This window comes from Poecilia latipinna, unplaced genomic scaffold (assembly GCF_001443285.1).
Source record: "Poecilia latipinna isolate Pla-1442-1.1 unplaced genomic scaffold, P_latipinna-1.0 Scaffold1228, whole genome shotgun sequence".
In the NCBI taxonomy this organism is placed as follows: Eukaryota; Metazoa; Chordata; class Actinopteri; order Cyprinodontiformes; family Poeciliidae; genus Poecilia; species Poecilia latipinna.
In genome coordinates this window covers 124,803-145,255 of record NW_015113844.1, presented here as the reverse complement: position 1 = coordinate 145,255, position 20,453 = coordinate 124,803, and the positions used below count along the sequence as shown (strand labels likewise).

Below are 20,453 nucleotides of genomic sequence, written 5' to 3'. Positions count from 1 at the left end.
TCTCTTTAACTTTTGACTGTAACAGATCTCACAGTGAGGCGATATTTAGGGTTAGAAAGATCATAGTTTGTGGGAAAATCCCCAACATCCCTAACACTCAGTTAAACATAACCTCAGTAAAACGTGATAGTAGTGGCAAATATTTTTAGAAATGTAAAATAAAAACACTTGTCAGCTCAAATTTTCACCAACTAATGGTAAATTATAATGCAGCATTTATTTTACATAAAAAAACAAAACAAAACAAAAAACATGAGGTCAAGTATTTACACTATGTAGGATTAGTATTAATGAAATTCCTGTGTGTAGGATCCCAATTCAAACCGCATCGCCCAGTGGCTGAATCAGACGATTGGTGGCGGCATCCTGGACCTGTCACACGCCTCCATCTCCGAGGCCGCTCAGGGAACTTACACCATCAATGTTGTGACAGACAAAGAGGAGGAGATCTCCCACACATTCGACATCAAGGAGTACGGTGAGTTTTTCAGGAGATCTGGAGAAGGGCTGATGGAGCTACAGTTTGTTGTTTCATTGGTTTCATTTTGTTGCAGTTTTGCCTAAGTTTGAGGTAAAAGTGGATCTGCCCAGTGTGATCACCATCCTGGACACAACAACCACATTCAAGATTTGTGGAAAGTGAGTGACAGCTAAGTGCCAACCTGCAATATGCATATGTTTTCTTGTTTGCTCAAATACATTTTGTTAAATGAAACACGTGACAATACTATCCCAAAATCCCAAACTTCTTAAACTCAGGCTAACGTCGGCTTCTGGGGAGGTTGTCCATTAAAAAAAAAAAAAAAAATCTGAACTGTAATGCACACGACTTCAGCATGTTATGACACTTGACGTATTTCTAACTAAGGTTTTTGGTTCTTGTTCTTTTAGAATTCAGACTTAGAAAGCTAGGGTCTCTTTAACAACAATGACCTTAAAATCCAACATGACTGCTGCACATAGAAAACAATATATGTTAAAAATTTTGGTCATTGTGGTTCTGACCTATTAAAATGCCACACTGTAGAAGCTAGAGGCAGAAAAGTTTCTCAGGCAACAGATGAAACACTTGAAATCTCAATTTTCATCTTATTTGTGCATTTAGTGGCTGACTAAATTGTTTCTTTATCATTATATTTTGTCTTTTGTCTGCAGATATACTTATGGGAAACCTGTTCTTGGTAGAGTTAAGGCCGAGTTTTGTAGGAAATACTTTCTGTTTTTCTGGCGTTCAGAAGAGCCAGACAATGACATTTGCAAGAACTTTGATTTGACTGTGAGTATTCCAGAGGAAATGGACTAGAATCACTTCCTTTCTTTATGTTTGCTAAAGTTTAGTCTATGCACACGTGTCTTAATAAGTCTTAAATTAGTGTACCTAAAGTTAAGGCCTTAAAATGTCTTAAATGCTTTTAAATAACTTGGTCTTAAATACGTTAATCATTACTACCGATTATTATCTGCTAAAATACCATGGCTACTTAGCTAGCTAGCTTTTTGTGTTTATCTTGGGTAACTGCAAATGTGTCACTGGTTGCCTGGACGACATTCAGGCAACCAGTGACACCTAGTGGCAATAAAAGTCACCTAGTGACTCACATTATACTACTTACATTCTTACATGCAATTTTCTGTTGTACATTTATGCCATGATAAATTTCATTCATATTTGTTGTAAACAGTCTTAAGTTTGAGCTGATGAAACCTGCAGAAAACCTGTAAAGTATGCCCATATTTTCTTATGTTCCAGCTGGATAAAAGTGGATGTGCCTCAGAAACTGTGAGCTTGGCAGAGTTTGCTCTAAACAAGTTCTCATATTCTGACCGTTTTGAGCTAAATGCTGAGTTGGAGGAGGATGGAACAGGTTGGCTCTCTAAGATTCCAGTATTGTTTTGGAGTCTAGTTTCTACCAGGAAGTGACCCGTGTGTTTGCCACTGTATAGGGGTCGTTCTTAAAGGCTCAGGGACGGCCAGCTTAAGCAGTCAGATCAGAACTATCACCTTTGAGGATGTGCCTGGAGCATACAAACCTGGCATACCATTTGAAGGAAAGGTAAAAAGCTCCATCAAAGACCTGCTAGCATGTTTTTGGTGTTTTGCTAATAGAGATGCAGCTAAAATTATTCAACAACCTTTGCAAAGTGGATTTATTGGCATTTTGTACATGTGGCCCACTGTGGGCCACATGTACAAAAGTTAGCTTAATACAGCTGGTATCAGCTAATTTTAGGATTACTTCTGATTTACTTCTTCATTGTCAAGATTAGTCAACCTCTTTGCCACAATCATATTCTATACTTAGTAGAGCGAACTTCTGATGTTACGACCAGTTTCTGGTGTCTTCCTTAGGAATGGTGACTAATAAACATTGTGAAAACCTTTCTTTCATTTTTGCAGATCAAGCTGGTCGGCCCAGACAGTCAACCTGTTGCCAATGAGCTGCTTTATCTGTTTGTTGAAGACTCCAAGAAAATGATGCTCACGACAGACGCAAAAGGCACTGCTCAGTTTTCTCTCAACACGTCTGAGTGGAAGGGCTCTGTCTCTCTCAAGGTCAGCGCACTTTTTGTGGTTTGTTATTGTTTGTTGTAGAAGTGCTTCAGATGATTTAACTGGTTGAACCATTGCAGTTTTCCTTGTTGTCTGTTAGGCCAGTTGCCTGATTTGTGGGTTGACCTGTAGAAGGATCTGGAGCAACCTTCGCTGACTAATTTAGATGACAAGATTTCTGTCCCCATTTCTGAATGAAAATGCTTATTTTAACTCTTTGCTGGCCTTCACTTGAATGAACCAAGATGGCTGGATGTTGGTGTATATTTCAGTAATGGCTTAATTCAACCCTTGATCTTACTGAACAGGTTCTCACTAAGGATACGAAGGAAAACGAACCTTATGTTCCCAACTTACGGCGACCAGACTACGGATCGGCCTACCTGTTCGTCTCACCTGCTTATTCCAAGAGCAATAGTTTCCTGATGCTCAAGCATATCAGCGACGGCTTCGCCTGCGACAGAGATGCAACTGTGACGGCTCAGTACATCATCCAGGGAACAGAACTGAAAGAGGGACAGACGGTCCTTAACTTCTTCTACCTGGTATGTGTCACATTGTGTTTCTGTTGCAGTAATGTTAAGAAAATGTTCCAAAATTTCTTTGTTCACCTTATTATTCAGTTCTTTCGGGATTTTTTGTTTTACCATTAGACATATATATCACTATACACTGTAACTACAAGAGTATTAAAAAATCCCAAGTGACAGAATTTTCTCTTCTTACATTCTCTGCCTTTGTAGGTGCTGTCCAAAGGTGAAACTATGCAACATGGTTCTGTCCCAGTGAATGTCACAACAGGAACTGGTACGAAACCAATCTAGTTTCTAAAGCATAAGCTCAGTGACAGACAATCTGTGGCACAAAAACTGGGCATGGGCTACATGCAATACATATAGTGCATGCCCAACCTTCGCTGACTGATCTAGAAGACAATAGGGTCACTGTGCTGAAGCGATGGGGAAGTTCTTTTTAGTTGGCTTTTTTGTATTTGACAGCTTTTTATGTAATTAATGTGATGAGGGGACTGGACTCCATTTCTTCACCTCCTTTTCTGTCGCTCTCCCACACACACCAAAGGTGTTCCAGTAACCTGCCTCCTTACTACTAACTTAAGTTAACCGGAACATTTATAAGCCTTCTCTTCATACAGATGAGAACAAGAGAACTGCAAAACAACAGCTCTTACTTAGAAATGAAATGATAAAGATGAGTTACAGCTTTGGATAAAATGAAGAGCCCACTGCACTGAACCTCACTGAAAAGCTCCTGGTTATTCCACCAAATATTAATGTCTGAACTCTAACTGAGTTCAGACATTAATATTGTTGTTTCTAAGATCTTGCTTTCTTTGCATTATTTGAGGTCTGAAAGTACTGCGTCTTACATTATTTCTGCAAATGCTAAATTTTTGCTTGTTATTTCAGAGACATATTGTCAGTAGTTCATACAATAAAAGAACAATGTTCATTTTACTCAAACATAAACCTATAAAAAGTCAAATCTGAATGTTTTTTATTTGAAAAGAAGAGGCAAACAAGGAATACAGTGTTTCTCTGATTTGTTGACCAATCAGGACATGGAATGTGGTCTGTTTTGTATTGTCATCTAGTGCTCATAACTTAGCAGGTGTTGTCTTCAGATTATTAGCAAAGAACGAAAATGTCATTTGTTATTCTCTGAAATACATCCATCTGTTTAATCATTCACATCTGTTTATGTGTGTCTGTTCGACACTACAGTCAACAAAGGGGAGCTGACCGTCAGACTGAGTGAGGTGATAGACCTCGCCCCTGTTGCCCAGGTGATTGTTTACTCTGTGATGGCCAATGGGGAGATGGTGGCAGACAGCCAGGACTTCCCCATTCAGCTCTGCCTCAGTAACAAGGTAGGAAACGCAAAAATACAGTTTTATTTTCTTTAAACCAACATATGGAGAAAACAGGATTCCCCTTATGCCTCTCTGTGATCGGTTGACTCCTCAGGTGTCCCTGAAGTTCTCGTCCCTTCAGCAGCTCCCAGCAGATCAGACCACACTGACACTGAAGGCCAACCCCAAATCCCTGTGCTCCGTCAGAGCCATCGACCAGAGCGTGTTACTGCTGAGGCCAGAGCAGGAGCTCACCGTTGACTATGTATGACAACAAGCATCTCATCAAAGTGATGAGGCTGACACATTGTGATCCCCTTTGGAAAACGAAACACACTAAGGTTCAGCTCGCTCTCCTTTGGGTTCGTGTCCTGACAGATGTTTAACCAGCTGCCGGTCCAGAAGCTGTCAGGGTACGACTACGAGGTGGAAGACTTCGATCCGTTCCGCTGCTTTCCCGGCCCGATCCCCAGGCCAATTCCTGAGCTCCAGCCTGTTCCTGAAGCTGAAGTCACTCCGACACCAATCGTCGACGTTGATGTCAACGTTCGACCAAAGCGCTCGCTCTTCCTCCCTCCGTTCTATCAGAAGACAGATGTCTACAGCATTTTTAAAGTAAAGATTTATTGGAATGAGTTTCTTCTATTTTTAGGTCAGACTATACAATAGCATCAGTTTTAACTTCTCCATCGTGTCTAGGCATTTGAATTTCCTCATCTAAATTTCTCCTCATCTTTTTTCGTTTCTCTTGATCCATTTTCAGTTCTAAGCCTCTTTGACTCTTTTTAATTTTTTAATAGCTGCGTTTCCATTGAACATATTTGTGTAATTTGACATTTCGGAAATAACTTTGCTTATTGGAAACTCAGTAATTTTGAAAAAACTGTTGCTAAAATGTTTTGGTGCTAGGATGAGATGGTGTTTTTGCCTGTATCAGAATTGGTTTATTTTGTAAAACTATGTTCAAGACGGTCACATGATTAACAACCGGATGTTGCCGCTGGTGCAAGCCATGAAGAAGAAGACGACAGGAAGATGATAGCGTGGCATGTTTTTTATCACTTACTGCGTGAACAGACTTATTTATGTGTGATTTTAACTGCATTTCTTATTCAATGGAAACACACAATCCCATCGCTTTTTAACAATCCTGTATATGAGTAATATCGTTACTCATATACAGTAACGATATTACAATGTGCAATAAAATGACATCGGTCATGCTGCATAATTTCTCTTTCTGTCTTTGTCTCTCCACATCTAGGACATCGGAGTCAAGCTTGTGACAAACTCAGATGTGAAAAAACCTTACGACTGCTTCGTGTTCAAGTTTAACTGTATGTTTGGTAGTGTTTTGTTGTTCTGTCCATTCTTGGTGATGAAAGCAGCCACTGTTACCATTTTTAAATTTTATTTAGCAATGCCAGAGGCTCTTCCAATGGTAGATGAAGCGGGCCTGGCAGCTGATCCAGCGTCAAACAATCAAGCCGGAATACCTAAAGAGACAATTAGAAAAAACTTCCTTGAGACCTGGATCTGGGATCTGGTCTCAGTTGGGTGAGAACTGTGGCAAAACGACTGATTGTTCTCTTTTTATTCATGTCGTTCTAGAAGTATGCTTGGCTGGACCTGTTGCCTTCAACATGGCATTGGTTAGAGGTGGAGAAGCTAGAGGTCCAGAGGGGCAGAAAAATGAGACAGTCAGAACAGAGCTTCCTGAGATCTGGATCTGGGATCTTATTACTGTGGGGTAATAAGGAGAAAAGGATAACACCATGCGACCTAAAGAAAAAAAATCTTCATACCAATGTTTAGCTTCAATTACTCAATCAGTTTAGATTTTAAAATGTGCTTAATGTTTTTAAACTCTTCTATATTTTTTATGCCTGATTAATTTGGTTCTGGTAATCTTAGCAAAAAGGGATTTTAAACCAGCAAGAATGTGTCCTTTTAAGATGGGTGAAGGGTGTGAGAGAAAGAGAGAGAGGGCGAGCGAGACAGAAGGGGTGAATGGTAGAGACGTCTGTGGGTCATAAGTAGGTTTAACTGTGTCTAGTGATGCACCGATCCACTTTTTTCACTTCTGATACCAATATCTGAGTGGATCAGCTGCTTTTCTAATCTCCTACAGAAAAACAGCTGAGTTAACTTGATGCTTTTTTTTTTTCAACACAGTATTACAAATTAATTTGACAAAACTCTGCACTAGCCCACCACATGAGCAGCTTCACACACTTGGTCAAACATGTAAAAACAACACAACTTTACTTTGTTCAGTCAGTGCAATGAGGAGTATAACAGCTGACAAAAACGATAAGTTGAGCACATAAACCGCAACAAATCTTCTTTCAAATGGTTTAGAAAGTGCCTTTAGGAATTCGAAATAGATTGTAAAATTAAATAACAGAGCATGGCGTCTCTAAGAACAAAACATAGAATTAGACTGAATAGATCTGCCCTTATGGATCAGGCATATTGTCACCAAGACTCAGTGTAAAATTTTTCTCAATATCGGGACTGATACAGATATTAATGTCCGATCAGTGCATCTCTATCATAGCTTTTGTGAAGGTATTAGCTTTGTGTATTTTTACATGTTGTTCAATCTTTCCCCAGATTTAGATTTTTATTTTCTAGTGCTTTTCTATAAATATATAAGAACTGTTGCTTACTCTTTGGATTTCCCTGCCTGGCCCTGTGTCCAGAGACAGCGGGTCGGTGAGCCTTCAGAAGACGGTCCCTGATACCATCACCAAATGGGCAGCCAGCGCCTTCTGTGTCTCCCCTACTGGTTTCGGTGTGTCACCCAACACCGGGCTCACCGCCTTCCAGCCATTCTTCGTCAGCCTCACCTTGCCGTACTCCGTCATCAGAGGGGAGGTGTTCACACTGAAAGCCACCATCTTCAATTACCTCTCCCAGTGCATAATGGTGGTTACTCACATTCTTACAGAGACATTTTCCTCAAGAGTACATGAGTTGTCTGGCTTATTTTAGTGTTTGGTTCTGTTTCACAGGTCAGAGTAACTCTGGCTGAGTCTGACCAGTTCACCTTCAGAGACTGTGAAGGCTGCCAGTACAGCATCTGTCTGTGTGGAGAGGAGAGCAAGACCTTCTCCTGGATTGTGACTCCAACTGCTCTAGGTACACACAGCTAAATTGGTTGCTATTCAACTAATTGGATTGTCACTGAAATGTAGGCTTGTTACAGACAACACTAAGGTCTTCTTTAGCACAGAGGACCAGAGCAAGGCTAACCACAGGAAATAAGGAAAGTCAGTGAATTTCTTTTGGAATAAACATATTTATGTATAGTTTTCCCTGGTTTAAGATTTGGGAGTCTTGCTGGACATCCAGGAATCGCTGTCCCTGGATGTGACCCCTGACCTCCAGCAATACAGATAAACATAGCACTGTATCATCAGTGTAGCAGTGAACTTGTTAATCATGCTTTCTTGTTTCTACATGAAGCTTAGAAACAAAGAACACCATTTATAACTTCAAATAAACCCTTTTTTCATAGCAAATTGAAACCTCTCCGATAATTATAAATTAAACTATAATTTTTTTATCATTCTGCTTTCTTTTGAAGTTTCAACTTTACAGCTGCAGTAGGTAGCATGTTTTTAAAATATACTTTTTGCATATGCCTAATCCATAAGGGCAGATCTATTCAGTCTAATTCTATGTTTTGTTCTTGGAGACGTCATGCTCTGTTATTTAATTTTACATTCTATTTCGAATTCCTAAAGAGATAATCTGTAGAAGAAACAAGCTCATCTGGTTCTACAGCCATTTGCAGACATGCACCACTCCTGGTCAGAAACAACCAATCAAAGCGAGGAAGGTCTTAGCGCTGTCAATCATGTTTGTGTATGTGCTGCTCACTCCTTTCCCTTCACAGCTCATAAAAGCTCAAGATTAGCAGATTGCTGCAGGTGTACAACTAAACATTCCAGGAAAACGGCTTATTCGTCATCAGTGGCTATGCTAATTAGCCTGAACATTTACAGCACGCTCCAGCAGAGAGCAAGAGGATGTGAGTAGTGCACAATGGATGATTGACAGTATCTGTCTCATAGCAAACTGTCACGACATGGTGACAGTTTTATACAAAACAGCATATTTTTAAAAAAGTTACCTACTGCAGCTTTAATCATATCCTGTAATATAATAGTTCAGACTCCTGTCTTGTCTATTTTTTTCTCCTGAAAATAATCCCCCTTTGCGAGATTATCAGTCTAGATCGAAGCTGACCTGACTGATTTGTAAATAAATTCCCAATGAACTTTAGTATGGGCTCATGAACTGATCATTAAAAATCCCAGCTTGTCATAAAATGATTTCATTTTTGTTTTCCATGAATTGAAATTGTCATGTATGAACATATTAGAATGTGGGCCTTTTGGCCCTCCATAAACCACACCAGCCAGCTCTCATTACCTGGATTCTGTTGCCATGTGTTTGCATTTCATTAAGTGAAGAGTTGACGTGCATGCTGCGTCCATCAGAACCTTCAGCTGCAGAGTGAAAGCTGGTTCTGAACAAGCTAATCAAGCTGATGCTGTTGCCGTAGCGCAGAGGATTCCCATCAGCCTCCGTCAGGAGGGATGGAGAGGGGGTTCTGATGTATGTCAAACCGCAATCTGCTAACCCCCCCATTACCCCATCTTCCCCCAAAGCCCCCTCCCTCAGAGGAATGCTGACAATCACTTGTACTAACAAGTCAGGTAGTATCTCTGACGAAACATTCAGAAACCTCTCCCTGAGGGGCTGATCTGTACTTGTCCTCCGTGTGAAGAATTATGGGCTGTGAAGGAAGCGAGGGAGGGCATGGGAAACAGAGCTGCATGGAGACACGGAATAATAAGGCAACAAATGGGGATTAATGAGGAGGTAAACAGGAGGAGGAAGGAAAACCGAGGAAGGATGGAGGAACAGGAAGGGTAATGAGATGGGAAGCCGTCCTTCCTTTGCACATACCGTCTGACAGGTGGGAATCGATTAAACACCCCCAACGCCTGCATGTGTGTGCGTGCGTGTGTGTGCGTGTGTGTGTGTGCACAGGCGACGTGAGCCTGAGGGTCAGCGCCGAGGCTCTGAGGACCCGCGATCTGTGTGGTAACGAGGTAACCACAGTGCCAGACGTGGGCCGAATCGACACGGTGGTCCGAACACTGCTGGTGGAGGTCAGTGAATGTCAGAGCGCCCGTCACCGCGGTGACCGCAACACTTCTGCTTTTTAGCTCTAGAGTTGATGTGAACGCTGTCCGGTCAGCCTGTCCTGGGGAACAAAGAACAGTTTGGAAGATGAAAGCAGTCTTTCCAGAGCGGTGGGAGATGTTCTTCTGTTCTGATTGGACGTTTCAGATCAGAGGTCTCATAGCAACAGACAAACAGAAGCTCTGACAGGCAGCCACAGAACAAACTGATGATTATTAATGGATGTCACTAAGTGGATCTAGATAGTTCATATGTGCAATTGTTAAAAATCAGTGTGGAGGTTTTGTCCTTAGTGTAATAATCCATGTGTTAGAGATGAAACAGGTTGAAATATCTGTTTACTTATGCAGTGATTTGTTTCATACAGCTGTCAACCATTTTTTCTAAGAGCATAATGAATACATGTAATGAATACAGTGATGCATATCGACTGAATTTGAATTTACTATGTTTGATTTGTTCTTAATTTTTATCAAAGCTATTTCCATTTAAATAGCTGAATATTTTAATGCTCCACATTAGGGAGGCTCAGGGCTTCGCTCATCGTTTCTCCTTGCAGGAAAATGACTGGACTTTAATCAACCAATAGGAGACCTGCATCCTTCCCAGACATCTGTCAGGGTCACAGATATATTAACTGAAATTTATGGGTGTAAAAATAAGAGCAAATGTTATTAATGAGCAGCATCTTTCTGTCTTGACTAATCGTGATGGATTAATTGTTGAAATAATCATCAACTAATTAAGCTAAGTTATTGTATACCAGCTGGTAAAATCTTTACTTCTTTTAAAGTATTTGAATAATTTCAATGTTTTAATGCATTTCTTATATTGTATAAAAAAATGCTTAAATAAACCGGTTAATCATCAGAATAAATTACTGAACTAATTGTTAGTTGCAGATGTCCTTTTTTTCTCTCCCATTTTTTTATATTGTGAAAAAATTCAGATTTTCCAGGCAGATGCAGATTCCTTGATTTTCACATTCTGAACCACGTTAGGCTTAGTATTCTCCTGTGACTCTCTGTCAGGCTGAAGGAACGCCTCAGATGAAGAGCCACAACGCCCTGCTGTGTCCTGCAGGTCAGTGTCTGCACTTCAAAGCTGGGTCTCCTGATCTCCAGGTTTCTGTGGAGAAAATCTCTCCATGTCATTAAGCATCAGACTTTTATCAGAAAACCAGTTCACATTTCAACAAAAGGCTGTTTTTGTTACCAGATGGTCCGGTGGAGAAGAAAATCTCTCTCCAGCGGCCTGAAATGTTTGTGGAGGGGTCAGTCAGAGCGTCCGTCTCTGTCCTGGGTAGGTGACACCGCACAGACCCCCTGGTGGCCCTGGAGCGACGGGTACCTCGTCTAATAAGCAGAAATTGTGCTTAAATGTCTGACTTTTTTTCTTTTGTTTCCCTCTCTTGCAGGTGATCTGATGGGCCGGGCCCTTCAGAATCTGGACAAGCTGCTGGCCATGCCGTACGGCTGTGGGGAGCAGAACATGCTGCTGTTCGCTCCAAACATCTTCATCCTCAACTACCTGAAAAGCTCCGGTCAGCTGACCGAGGCCATCCTGGAGAAGGCCAAGCGCTTCCTGGAGAGTGGTGAGGGCACTTCGCTCAATCTCTTCTCTGTCCTCTTCACCAAGAAGAGGAGGTGAAGCTGAATCAAATAAAAGACAAACAGAATAAAATATGTGAATCATTAATATTATGATAAATATGTGTTTGCATTTATAGTGGTGGTTGTAATGTAGCAAAAGGCTCAGGAGGAATCGAGCTCAGAATGTCAGAGCAAGATAAACTCTAGAGAGTTCCTCTTCCAGAACAGAAAGCCGCAAGCAGAACGCGGCTTTCTGTAGGTGGAAAAATCATTTCTGAACAAGCAGGGTTTTTTTTAAGTATTTCTGATTCTAGTTGCTTCTCTGTGTTGTAGGATATCAGAGGGAGCTCAACTACAAGCATGACGACGGCTCCTACAGCGCCTTCGGGAACAGCGACCCCACTGGAAACACCTGGTAAGTACAATGATCTGCAGCTTTTAATCAGGAGCTCCACAGCGGACATTTCCATATTGATTGAACAGATTAATTCATACAGTCATAATGTACACTTTATTGAAATAAGTGCTAAAATAACAAGGCGATCGTTCATAAAAATAAATCACATAGATGGGCTCCTATTTACGCTCCATACAGTGAAGTTGATTGAAGTTGAGTAAACATAATTTTATTGAGTGACTCCAACACGTGTCTGATGTTTGTTTGGAGGGCAGAAACATGAAGATAGAACTGGTGTTAGACTCAAGTTGCATCATTCGAGAAGAATTTAAAACATTTATCCAAAAGGTTCGCTTTTCATATCTCTGGTTTCATGTGACAAGAGAACAAAAAAATGCAATCCAGACATGGTGGGAGGAACACACACACACACACACACACACACACACACACACACACACACACACACACACACAAACATAGTTGTCTTTGCCTGCTGCCAAAAGCAAGTATCCTGATGCATTAGTTTTATTAGGAAGCTTGCAGAAAAAAATGAAGATTTTCATTTAATGGGCTTAAAGCAGAGGCTGCCTGGGGGGATTTAACGAAAAGGGGGATGGGCAGTTTTGGCAATCGGTGAATATGTGGGGGTGTATTCCCTCCCCCTTTCACTCATGTGGTTGGGAGAAACTGGGGCTTAAGCATTTACTCACATTAGAGCTTAAAAAAGCTGTAAAACTGAAATGATTTAAAAGGAAATCAGTTTTCCTGCATACAGTGATTTCAGAGTTTTAGTCTCTGAATTATTCAGCCTGCTGTCCTTCTTTAAAGAAGAACAGCAAGTAAACTAGTGTTTGTGTTGGGTTCAAGGTCACCAGGTGGACCAGAACCACTCTTCACATAATGTGGCTTTAACTGTGAACATGTAGGAAAGCAGTGCTCCATGTTTACAGATCAGATTTCATGTAGGCTATTCACTTGTTTACAAAAGTTTAATTGTTTTCCCAGGCTGAAACAATTAATCAGAAGTATTACAATATTCATCAACTAGCTTAGTAATCAAATGTTAACTACAGACTCTAAAACTTGCCATTTGCTGAAAGAAGAACTCCCTCACAGCAGATATTCAGCTCAAAACTGAGTAAAGAATATAAACCTTAAGATGAAAAACCTTTTTGTCTGTAAATCTGTTCTACCCTCATGTGGCAGCTTCAGTTTCACCTGATTTAAATGATGAAAAACAAAAGCAACAAAAACCTCCTAATAAGCATCGTTTGCTGCCCTTTTAATAGGTTAATCCAAATAATCAACAATGTCATAAATACATTAAAAAGATGTATTAATTTAATGAAAGCTTGATTGTATGTAGCAAAGGATGAATCTCAGCTAAAAAATACTTTTAATGTCAACATGTGAAAAGCTCAGACCTTTCTGATTGAACATCAACAATCAGCTGATCTGTTTAATATTTGATTAACTGATTAATAATTGGATAGACAAAGGTGATGATAGGAGATTTTACTTACAGAGTTTCAACCAAGCGAAGCTAAACCTGCCACTGGAGGAGCTCTGGGTGGAACATATTTACAGACAAAAGTTTCTTTATTATGTCAAATGAAAATGGTAGATATATTTTGTAGAGTTTTGGCTTAATTAATGCTCTGACTTTATTGCTCCTTCAGCAAAATTGGCTTTTTGTTTAGTCTGTATTCTCCAGCTAACAATCATTCAATTACTAAATTAGTTGATGATCATTTTAAAAATAATAAACATCGATGTCAGAATTTCTGAATTCAGACTGCACACAGAAACTGTAGTTTCTCTGGAACTTGAAAACGGTCTATATAAGTGGACCTGTATGTATAGTTTTGAACCTGTTCGCCTTGCAGGGCATCAGTGGAGTGAGCAGCGGTGTTGGACACACTGCAGTGTCCCCACTGCTTCAGCTAGCAGGTGTTTCTGAGTGCTGCTGATTGAGCCGGTCTGACCTGCCGCTGCGTATCGGGGGTCATCGTCGGGCTCCTCTCTGACCTCGCGTCTGTTGTCTCCAGGCTCACTGCGTTTGTGATGAAGTCGTTTGGCGGAGCCAGAGATTACATCTACGTGGACTCACAGCACATCAAGGACGCCCGGACCTGGCTGTCCGGACTGCAGAAGAGCGACGGCTGTTTCACGTCTGTTGGGAAGCTCTTCCACAACAGCATGAAGGTACAGCTGGTCAGGAGCTCTGGACGGCAAAATACAGGAATTTAATGTAGCTATGTGAATCTGCATCCCATGGATTATTGGAATAACAATGATGATTCATTTTAATCTCCTTCAATGTAGATGTATTGAGGTTCTTTTTGTGGGCAGATTCCAAGTTAACATGTTGCAGCAGTAAACAGAAATCCAAGCAGCAGCAGAGCACCAGGACCTGTCTTACTCTGACCTTTGGCCTTCGGTCATGACCTCTGCTTCTCTTTAGCTTTGTACTGGTTGCCACTCTGTCTCAGTCTGGCGATAACTGGAAAGTCTAAGATAAGTTGAAAGGTGCTCGTGTTAAAGATGCGGCCATGTTTCATTGAAACATGAGGTGTTGCTTTCACAACATCCCCATTTTATCACTCAAACACAGAATCCTGCATCTTGTCTTCCAGAAAGGAAACACTTCCCACGGTGGTTACCAGAAGATGTAAAAACTTTTTCACAGATGGATGTCAGCTTGTTCTAACATCAAATTTAGACTTCTTACTCTTTTTAGAAAATTCTAGAAGAGTTTTAGAACATGATCATTTCTACAGCAGAGGAAAGTTTTAAAGATCAAATCTGGCTGCTTGAGGGAAAAAAACACAGCTAATGTGTTGCATATTGGAAATGTTAATTCATTAATGAGAATACAAGATAATTATTTAAGTGCGCTGACCCTGCTGTGACAACATCTGGCCACATGGTGCTGCTGTATAATGAAGTTGTCAAACCACTAAAGGAGTTAGCAGAGCAAGAGACTTCTAAACTGACTAACAACTAACCCAACATGCATAAAAACACACACCACAGATTTAGAAGATGTATTTTTTCAAAAAGTACACCCCTACTCCTTCCATAAAATGTAAGAATTACTGTAGCAACCAGCTGCTTAATTACAGGTGAAGGTGAACACATTGTTAAGATGAAAATCAATCAGCTTGACCTTGGAGAAGCAATCTTCCTGGTGTGAGAGTTGCTGGAGGAACAATATTTCTTCCATCATTTGCCAAATTTTATTGTTTTCCCCACAATTCACTTCCATGGTATTTACTCTGCTTGTTCATTGATGTAACATTCTGGTAAAGCTAACGCACAAATACATTTATGTCCATGAATTCTAAACACGCAGAAGACAAGAAACTGGTCTGTACTTGATTTGGGAAGCTTTAAAAAAATAGCAACAAAAAAAAAAACAAAAAAGCTACAGCTATTTCTAAAGATTACATCTATTTATCTGATAAGTTTTAACATCAGATAAATAATAATAACAGACTTATCCGACATCACTGATTAGTACCTGTAAATATAATATCATAATACAGATTAGAGATGCGCCAATCAAAGATGTAAGGCTGATTTTTGATCTGTGATTGCTCTAAAGATTATATCTGCTGATACTGATTCAGATTTTTCTTAAAAAAATAATTAAAAACACTAAATATTTGTTCTAGCCTGCCATGACTCTGGTCATTAGTTATTTCCATTAGCAACATAAGTAAAGTAAAACTGAGTGTGAGAGAGCTGTCACTCTAAAACAGGGTTTACTGATCATTTTTTAAGGGGAAAAAGTGCTTAGAGTTTGATTTTTTGATTTTTAAACCATTAGCATTGAATGTTAGCTCTTGGCATGGCTAACATTTGGAATCTGCTAGCAGTGTGTGTGTTCCTTTAAATAACGTAGTCGCACACCTTAAGGATAAAAGAATGAAACAGATTAATCCAACGTTTATACATTCAGCCTTCTTGTTAGCTACTGAACTGTCACTGTATAAAGTTAGCTTGAATGTACAACAGAAATACAGAGTACACTGTAAAAAGTGATTTCCTTCATAAATGGCCTTTTAAATCTCATGTCTTCTTCTGAGTTAATTGCTAACTCATCGACAGTGAAACTGGGTTTGAGTGTCCTCACTTCAGTCACAACCTCCAGCTGAAGAGAGTTGTTGTTGGCGCTTAGCTGTGGCACGTAGACAGAAAGATCAGACAAAATGTCAGTCGCTAGCTCGCTTCTGTGCATCTTTAATAACGCACCAACTTCCATGTAGGATCTTGCAGGAGTTTTATCTGTTTGGAGTTTGTATTGATTATTAACCTTAACCTAAATTTTTAAAAAGAAGCCTTTCTACTGAAGGATTTCAACTTTACTCCCTACCCACCTAAATAATTGAAAATTTTAAAAAAATTACAGTTATGGAAGATTTATGTGATGTAAAGGACCTGTAACTGAGGTAAATATCATTACATGATTCATTTAAAAAGGATCACTTTTCTCCAAAAACATAGTTCAGGCTGGTACACAATGACTCGGATTGGTACATATTGACTCAAACTGATACATAATGGCAGATTGTTTAATGAAGGCCATGCCTCTGACCTGTTGCTGTATGATCTCGTGTTTCCACAGGGCGGAGTGAGTGACGACGTGTCTCTGACGGCTTACATCGTCGCTGCTATGCTGGAGCTGGACAGAAACGCCTCGGTCGGTTGGACGTCCTCTCTTTCTCTTTTTTTTCATCTTGATCAGTGTAATTTTTACTGTTATTGTTAAACCACTTTTTGCAAGATATTTAGAGAAGTTGAAGGTGTTTTCAGTGTATTTCTGTCACTAAGCTGTCACAGCAGAGGGGACGGCCGCTGTCAAAGGAAAAGGAAACGGGTCAACTCCAGCTCTCAGTCTAATTGTGTCTTCTTGTGTTTGACTGCTTTGTGTCAGGACCCCGTGGTCCAGAAGGGCCTGAGTTGTCTGAAAGATGCTGTGGCTGGGGAGTTTGACAACCTGTACACCACGGCCCTGATGACCTACACCTTCAGTCTGGCTGGAGATCAGGAGATGAGGAGCAAACTCGTCACCATTCTGGACCAAAAGGCCAAGAAGGACGGTAGGAAGAAGAGTGTTTTCACACCTCATAGTCCAGTAGACTGGGTTTGATTGGAGTCAAACCAACCAAACACTTTGAAAAACATGTTTATCTCCTCGCCTGTGGTGGCGCTGCACTAAGAACTACTAAAGGAAACCTCTGAAAAAGACACTGAGCTCAACTTACTGTTTCAAGAAGCATGAATATAAATAGAGTGGCATCAGATTTTAGTGATTGTAGAATTTTTCTTATGTTTTTGGCATCAGACCATGAGCCATTAGCTATTTGTGCTAAACTCTTTTTCTGGTTCTATTGACCCAGAATGCCCTGTGATGTAGTCCACTTCCTCCTTTTGGAGCAGTCTCTTGTCTGTTGGCATTCACACAGGCATTAGAACCAAATTACAGTTCACTTCAGACCAAAGTTCACTTTATTGAGTTTATTGAATAACTGCCCCTCAAACAAACCAGACTTTCTGGTGTGGATGGACCTTGAGAGAACACGGGGAATCCTAGATGATGTCCTCAAAGAGTGCAAGAAGGCAGAATTTAAAACAATTTGAGAGTTTCTTTCTATTAAAGAAGGTAGAATGACAAACAGAATCAAGTTGAAGATTCTCCCTCTAAGTGAGATGTCCCCACTTTATCTTGGTGGATCTTTTTGATGAAGACGTTGTTGGTCCGTGTTTCGTTACCTGCTGATCTTGTTGTTCCTCCTACATCCTGACTGGAAGGCGGTACTGTTCACTGGGAGCGAGTGGGATCTTCTGAGGCGGGCCTGGACGCTGTGGAAGTGGAGATGACCTCCTACGTGCTGCTGGCCCTGCTCCTCTCTCCTCCTCTGGAGGGTTTCAGTCTGGACTACACCTCTGGCATCATCCGCTGGCTCGCTCAGCAGCAGAACCCGTACGGTGGCTTCTCCTCCACTCAGGTATCGTAAGCATTTCCAGTAGAACTGCAGCCCTGCAGCGGCCAGAGCTAACACCTGACCGCTCTGCCCAACAGGACACGGTCGTGGCCCTCCAGGCTCTGGCCAGGTACGCCGAAGCCACCTACAGCCCGCAGGGTACGACCACGGTGACGGTGACGTCTGTGGGCGGCTTGAGGAAGGAGTTCACTGTGACGCAGAGCAACAGGCTGCTGTACCAGGAGGAAGAGCTGAGCGAGGTTCCTGGAGAGTACACCGTTAGAGCCGAGGGACACAGCTGTGTGCTGGCTCAGGTACCGCTGTGTCACACATGGGATGAGGTCCCACACTGGGGTTAAAGGTCACAAGGTTGGTCTGTAGGGATGGGTTTCTGCGGTACAGACAGAGAAGCTTCTCAGACCTGATGAGAAGATGGATGAAGATAAATACAGGACAGTGAAGGGAGGAAACCTGATAGAGGATGAAGATTACTGGAGACGGAGATGGAGCTTCACCTTCCAGAGCAGCAACCTTTAACATTCGGCTCCAACTACACATCCCAACAGTCAATGCTCCGCTAAAGGCTGTTGCTATTAGCGGTGCTTTCTTTCTATTAGTTTGCTTCGTGTTGTGATCTTGTTGCCTCAGCTCGCAACTTTAAAATCGATCCAGATGGCAGCATCCATCATTGCGTCTATACAAAGTGTGTTGGTGGTCACATTTAAAGACTGTTGGTGTTTGTGGTTATGTTGTGATCGCATTTAGTTCAGGCACCGTATGTTTGACCACGTTCCATCACTGTCTGATGTTTCTCTGCAGATCTCTGCGCACTACAACATCCCTCCACCTGACGACTTCTCAGCCTTCACCATCACCAAGAGCATCGAACCCAGATGCAAACTCAGCCGGCCACAGCTCCACTTGGCTGTTCATGTCAGGTACTGCAGCTGGAGTCTCTCAAGATCTCTGCTGGACACTTTAATGCAGCTGGTTTAAAAATGCTTGATGTCACTTCCTGTAGGTATCAGGGCAGAAGAGAGGAGACCAACATGGTCATCATCAACATCAAGCTGCTGTCTGGATACGTTCTGGATCAGAGCTCCCTGCAGCTGGTAAGTCCCTCGTTTGACTTACGACTCATAAAACTGAGAAGCTTGCATTCCAACAGCTGACTCTGCTGCTGCAGCTGAAGGACGAGCGATTGGTGAAGCGCGTGGACTCAGACGAAGGATTCCTCAACATTTACCTGGATGGGGTGGGTGTCCCTCAGGCTGAGTTCTTGCCCCCTTGCGTTTCCTTCTGTGTGGCTGTGCAGGAAGTTTGGAATGTTTGTGATTGCAGCTGAAAAGGGACGAGCCACAGACGTGCAAGGTGACTCTGGAGGAGGATCAGCGGGTCAGGAACCTGAAACCAGCTGTGATTAAAGTCTACGACTACTACCAGCCGAGTAAGAGCTCAGCTCGCTGCCTTTGCTCCACCATGTTCGGCCTGTTCTGTTAGTGTTTACTCATTTATCTCTCCTGTTTCAGCTGACCAGGCTGCCACTGACTACACATCCCCCTGTGCTGAGAGTAAGTCAAAGTTCTCCAACTTGGTTCTCTGCTAGTTTTCTGTAGTGCCACGCCCACTGGGATCTGCAAGGTGTGTTTAAACTGAAAAGCTGTGGCTACATGGAAGCCACAGCTGAAAGAAACGGGAGAGAGATGAGACTCTGGAGGAAACATAAAAATGTTTCCCTATTTTTTGTTTTTAAGGAGGTAATGCTGCCTATGACCAAATGTTCTCATTCTATTAACATTATACTTTTCATAAACATAGAAAGTACTCCTACATCTGTTTCTTTATGTGTCTCTGCTCTTTTTCCTCAAACCTTTTTTACTTTACTTTATTGAATGTGCCAAGTTAGAATAAAATTACAACAATGCAATAACAATTAAAGCTGCAAGCAGCCTCGAGCAGCCAAGCGCCACTCTGGCCTATAGCCACCGGGGGGGTTCGAAGTACTCTGCCCACCGAACCACAACATCCCGAGTTGAGGTCAGCAGCACACCATCCCCACTATAAACAGTGTTGGTGCTGCACTGCTTCTCCCTCCTGAGACGCCGGACGGTGAACCAGAGTTCTTCTGGTACGGAAGCTGAAGCTGTACGGAAGTCTTTCTCCATGGCCTCTCCAAACTCCTCCCACGCCCGAGTTTTTGCCTCAGCAACTATCCGAGCCGCATGCCGCTTCGCCCGCCGGTACCCATCAGCTGCTTCTGGAGTCCCACAGGCCAAAAAGGTCCGATAGGACTCCTTCTTCAGCTTGACAGCATCCCTCACCGAAGGTGTCCACCGAGTTCGAGGGTTGCCGCCGCGACAGGCACCAACAACCTTGTGGCCGCAGCTCCGATAAGCCGCCTTGGCAATGGAGACACAGAACATGGTCCACTCAGACTCAATGTCCCCCACCTCCCCCGGAACGTGTTCGAAGTTCTGCCGGAGATGGGAGTTAAAGCTCCTTCTCACAGGGGACTCCGCCAGACGTTCCCAGCAGACCCTCACTACACGTTTGGGCCTGCCAGGTCTGACCGGCTTCCTCCCCCACCACCGGAGCCAACTCACCACCAGGTAGTGGTCAGTGGACAGCTCCGCACCTCTCTTCACCCGAGTGTCCAAGACATAAGGCTGCAGATCCGATGAAACGATGACAAAATCAATCATCGAACTGCGCGGCCTAGGGTGTTCTGGTGCCAAGTGCACATATGGACACCCTTATGCCTGAACATGGTGTTTGTGATGGACAAACACTTTTCGGCTTAAGTGTCTCAGATAAATAACAGAAAAAA

At 42.1% G+C, this 20,453-nt stretch overlaps 1 protein-coding gene across 4 annotated transcripts in view; it reads left to right on the top strand.

The window, feature by feature from the left end:
* Positions 1-20,453, top strand: part of LOC106960782 (alpha-2-macroglobulin-like protein 1) — a 36,943-nt gene that overhangs the window by 11,683 nt on the left and 4,807 nt on the right. For 2 of the 4 annotated variants that reach the window (XM_015054090.1, XM_015054092.1), the window contains 30 exons: positions 310-478; positions 555-639; positions 1,156-1,276; positions 1,751-1,865; positions 1,945-2,054; positions 2,399-2,554; positions 2,860-3,096; positions 3,295-3,358; positions 4,294-4,439; positions 4,537-4,686; positions 4,800-5,036; positions 5,686-5,758; positions 5,840-5,978; positions 7,127-7,352; positions 7,439-7,565; positions 9,489-9,610; positions 10,676-10,727; positions 10,863-10,946; positions 11,062-11,238; positions 11,570-11,651; positions 13,685-13,841; positions 16,267-16,341; positions 16,576-16,741; positions 17,454-17,650; positions 17,725-17,940; positions 18,446-18,564; positions 18,648-18,738; positions 18,813-18,881; positions 18,968-19,073; positions 19,156-19,197. In XM_015054090.1, the coding sequence (XP_014909576.1) occupies positions 310-478; positions 555-639; positions 1,156-1,276; positions 1,751-1,865; positions 1,945-2,054; positions 2,399-2,554; positions 2,860-3,096; positions 3,295-3,358; positions 4,294-4,439; positions 4,537-4,686; positions 4,800-5,036; positions 5,686-5,758; positions 5,840-5,978; positions 7,127-7,352; positions 7,439-7,565; positions 9,489-9,610; positions 10,676-10,727; positions 10,863-10,946; positions 11,062-11,238; positions 11,570-11,651; positions 13,685-13,841; positions 16,267-16,341; positions 16,576-16,741; positions 17,454-17,650; positions 17,725-17,940; positions 18,446-18,564; positions 18,648-18,738; positions 18,813-18,881; positions 18,968-19,073; positions 19,156-19,197 (3,910 nt within the window). Of the gene's footprint in view, positions 1-309; positions 479-554; positions 640-1,155; positions 1,277-1,750; positions 1,866-1,944; positions 2,055-2,398; positions 2,555-2,859; positions 3,097-3,294; positions 3,359-4,293; positions 4,440-4,536; positions 4,687-4,799; positions 5,037-5,685; positions 5,759-5,839; positions 5,979-7,126; positions 7,353-7,438; positions 7,566-9,488; positions 9,611-10,675; positions 10,728-10,862; positions 10,947-11,061; positions 11,239-11,569; positions 11,652-13,684; positions 13,842-16,266; positions 16,342-16,575; positions 16,742-17,453; positions 17,651-17,724; positions 17,941-18,445; positions 18,565-18,647; positions 18,739-18,812; positions 18,882-18,967; positions 19,074-19,155; positions 19,470-20,453 lie in introns of those variants that run through there. The other 2 variants (XM_015054089.1, XM_015054091.1) reach the window with 2 other exon arrangements.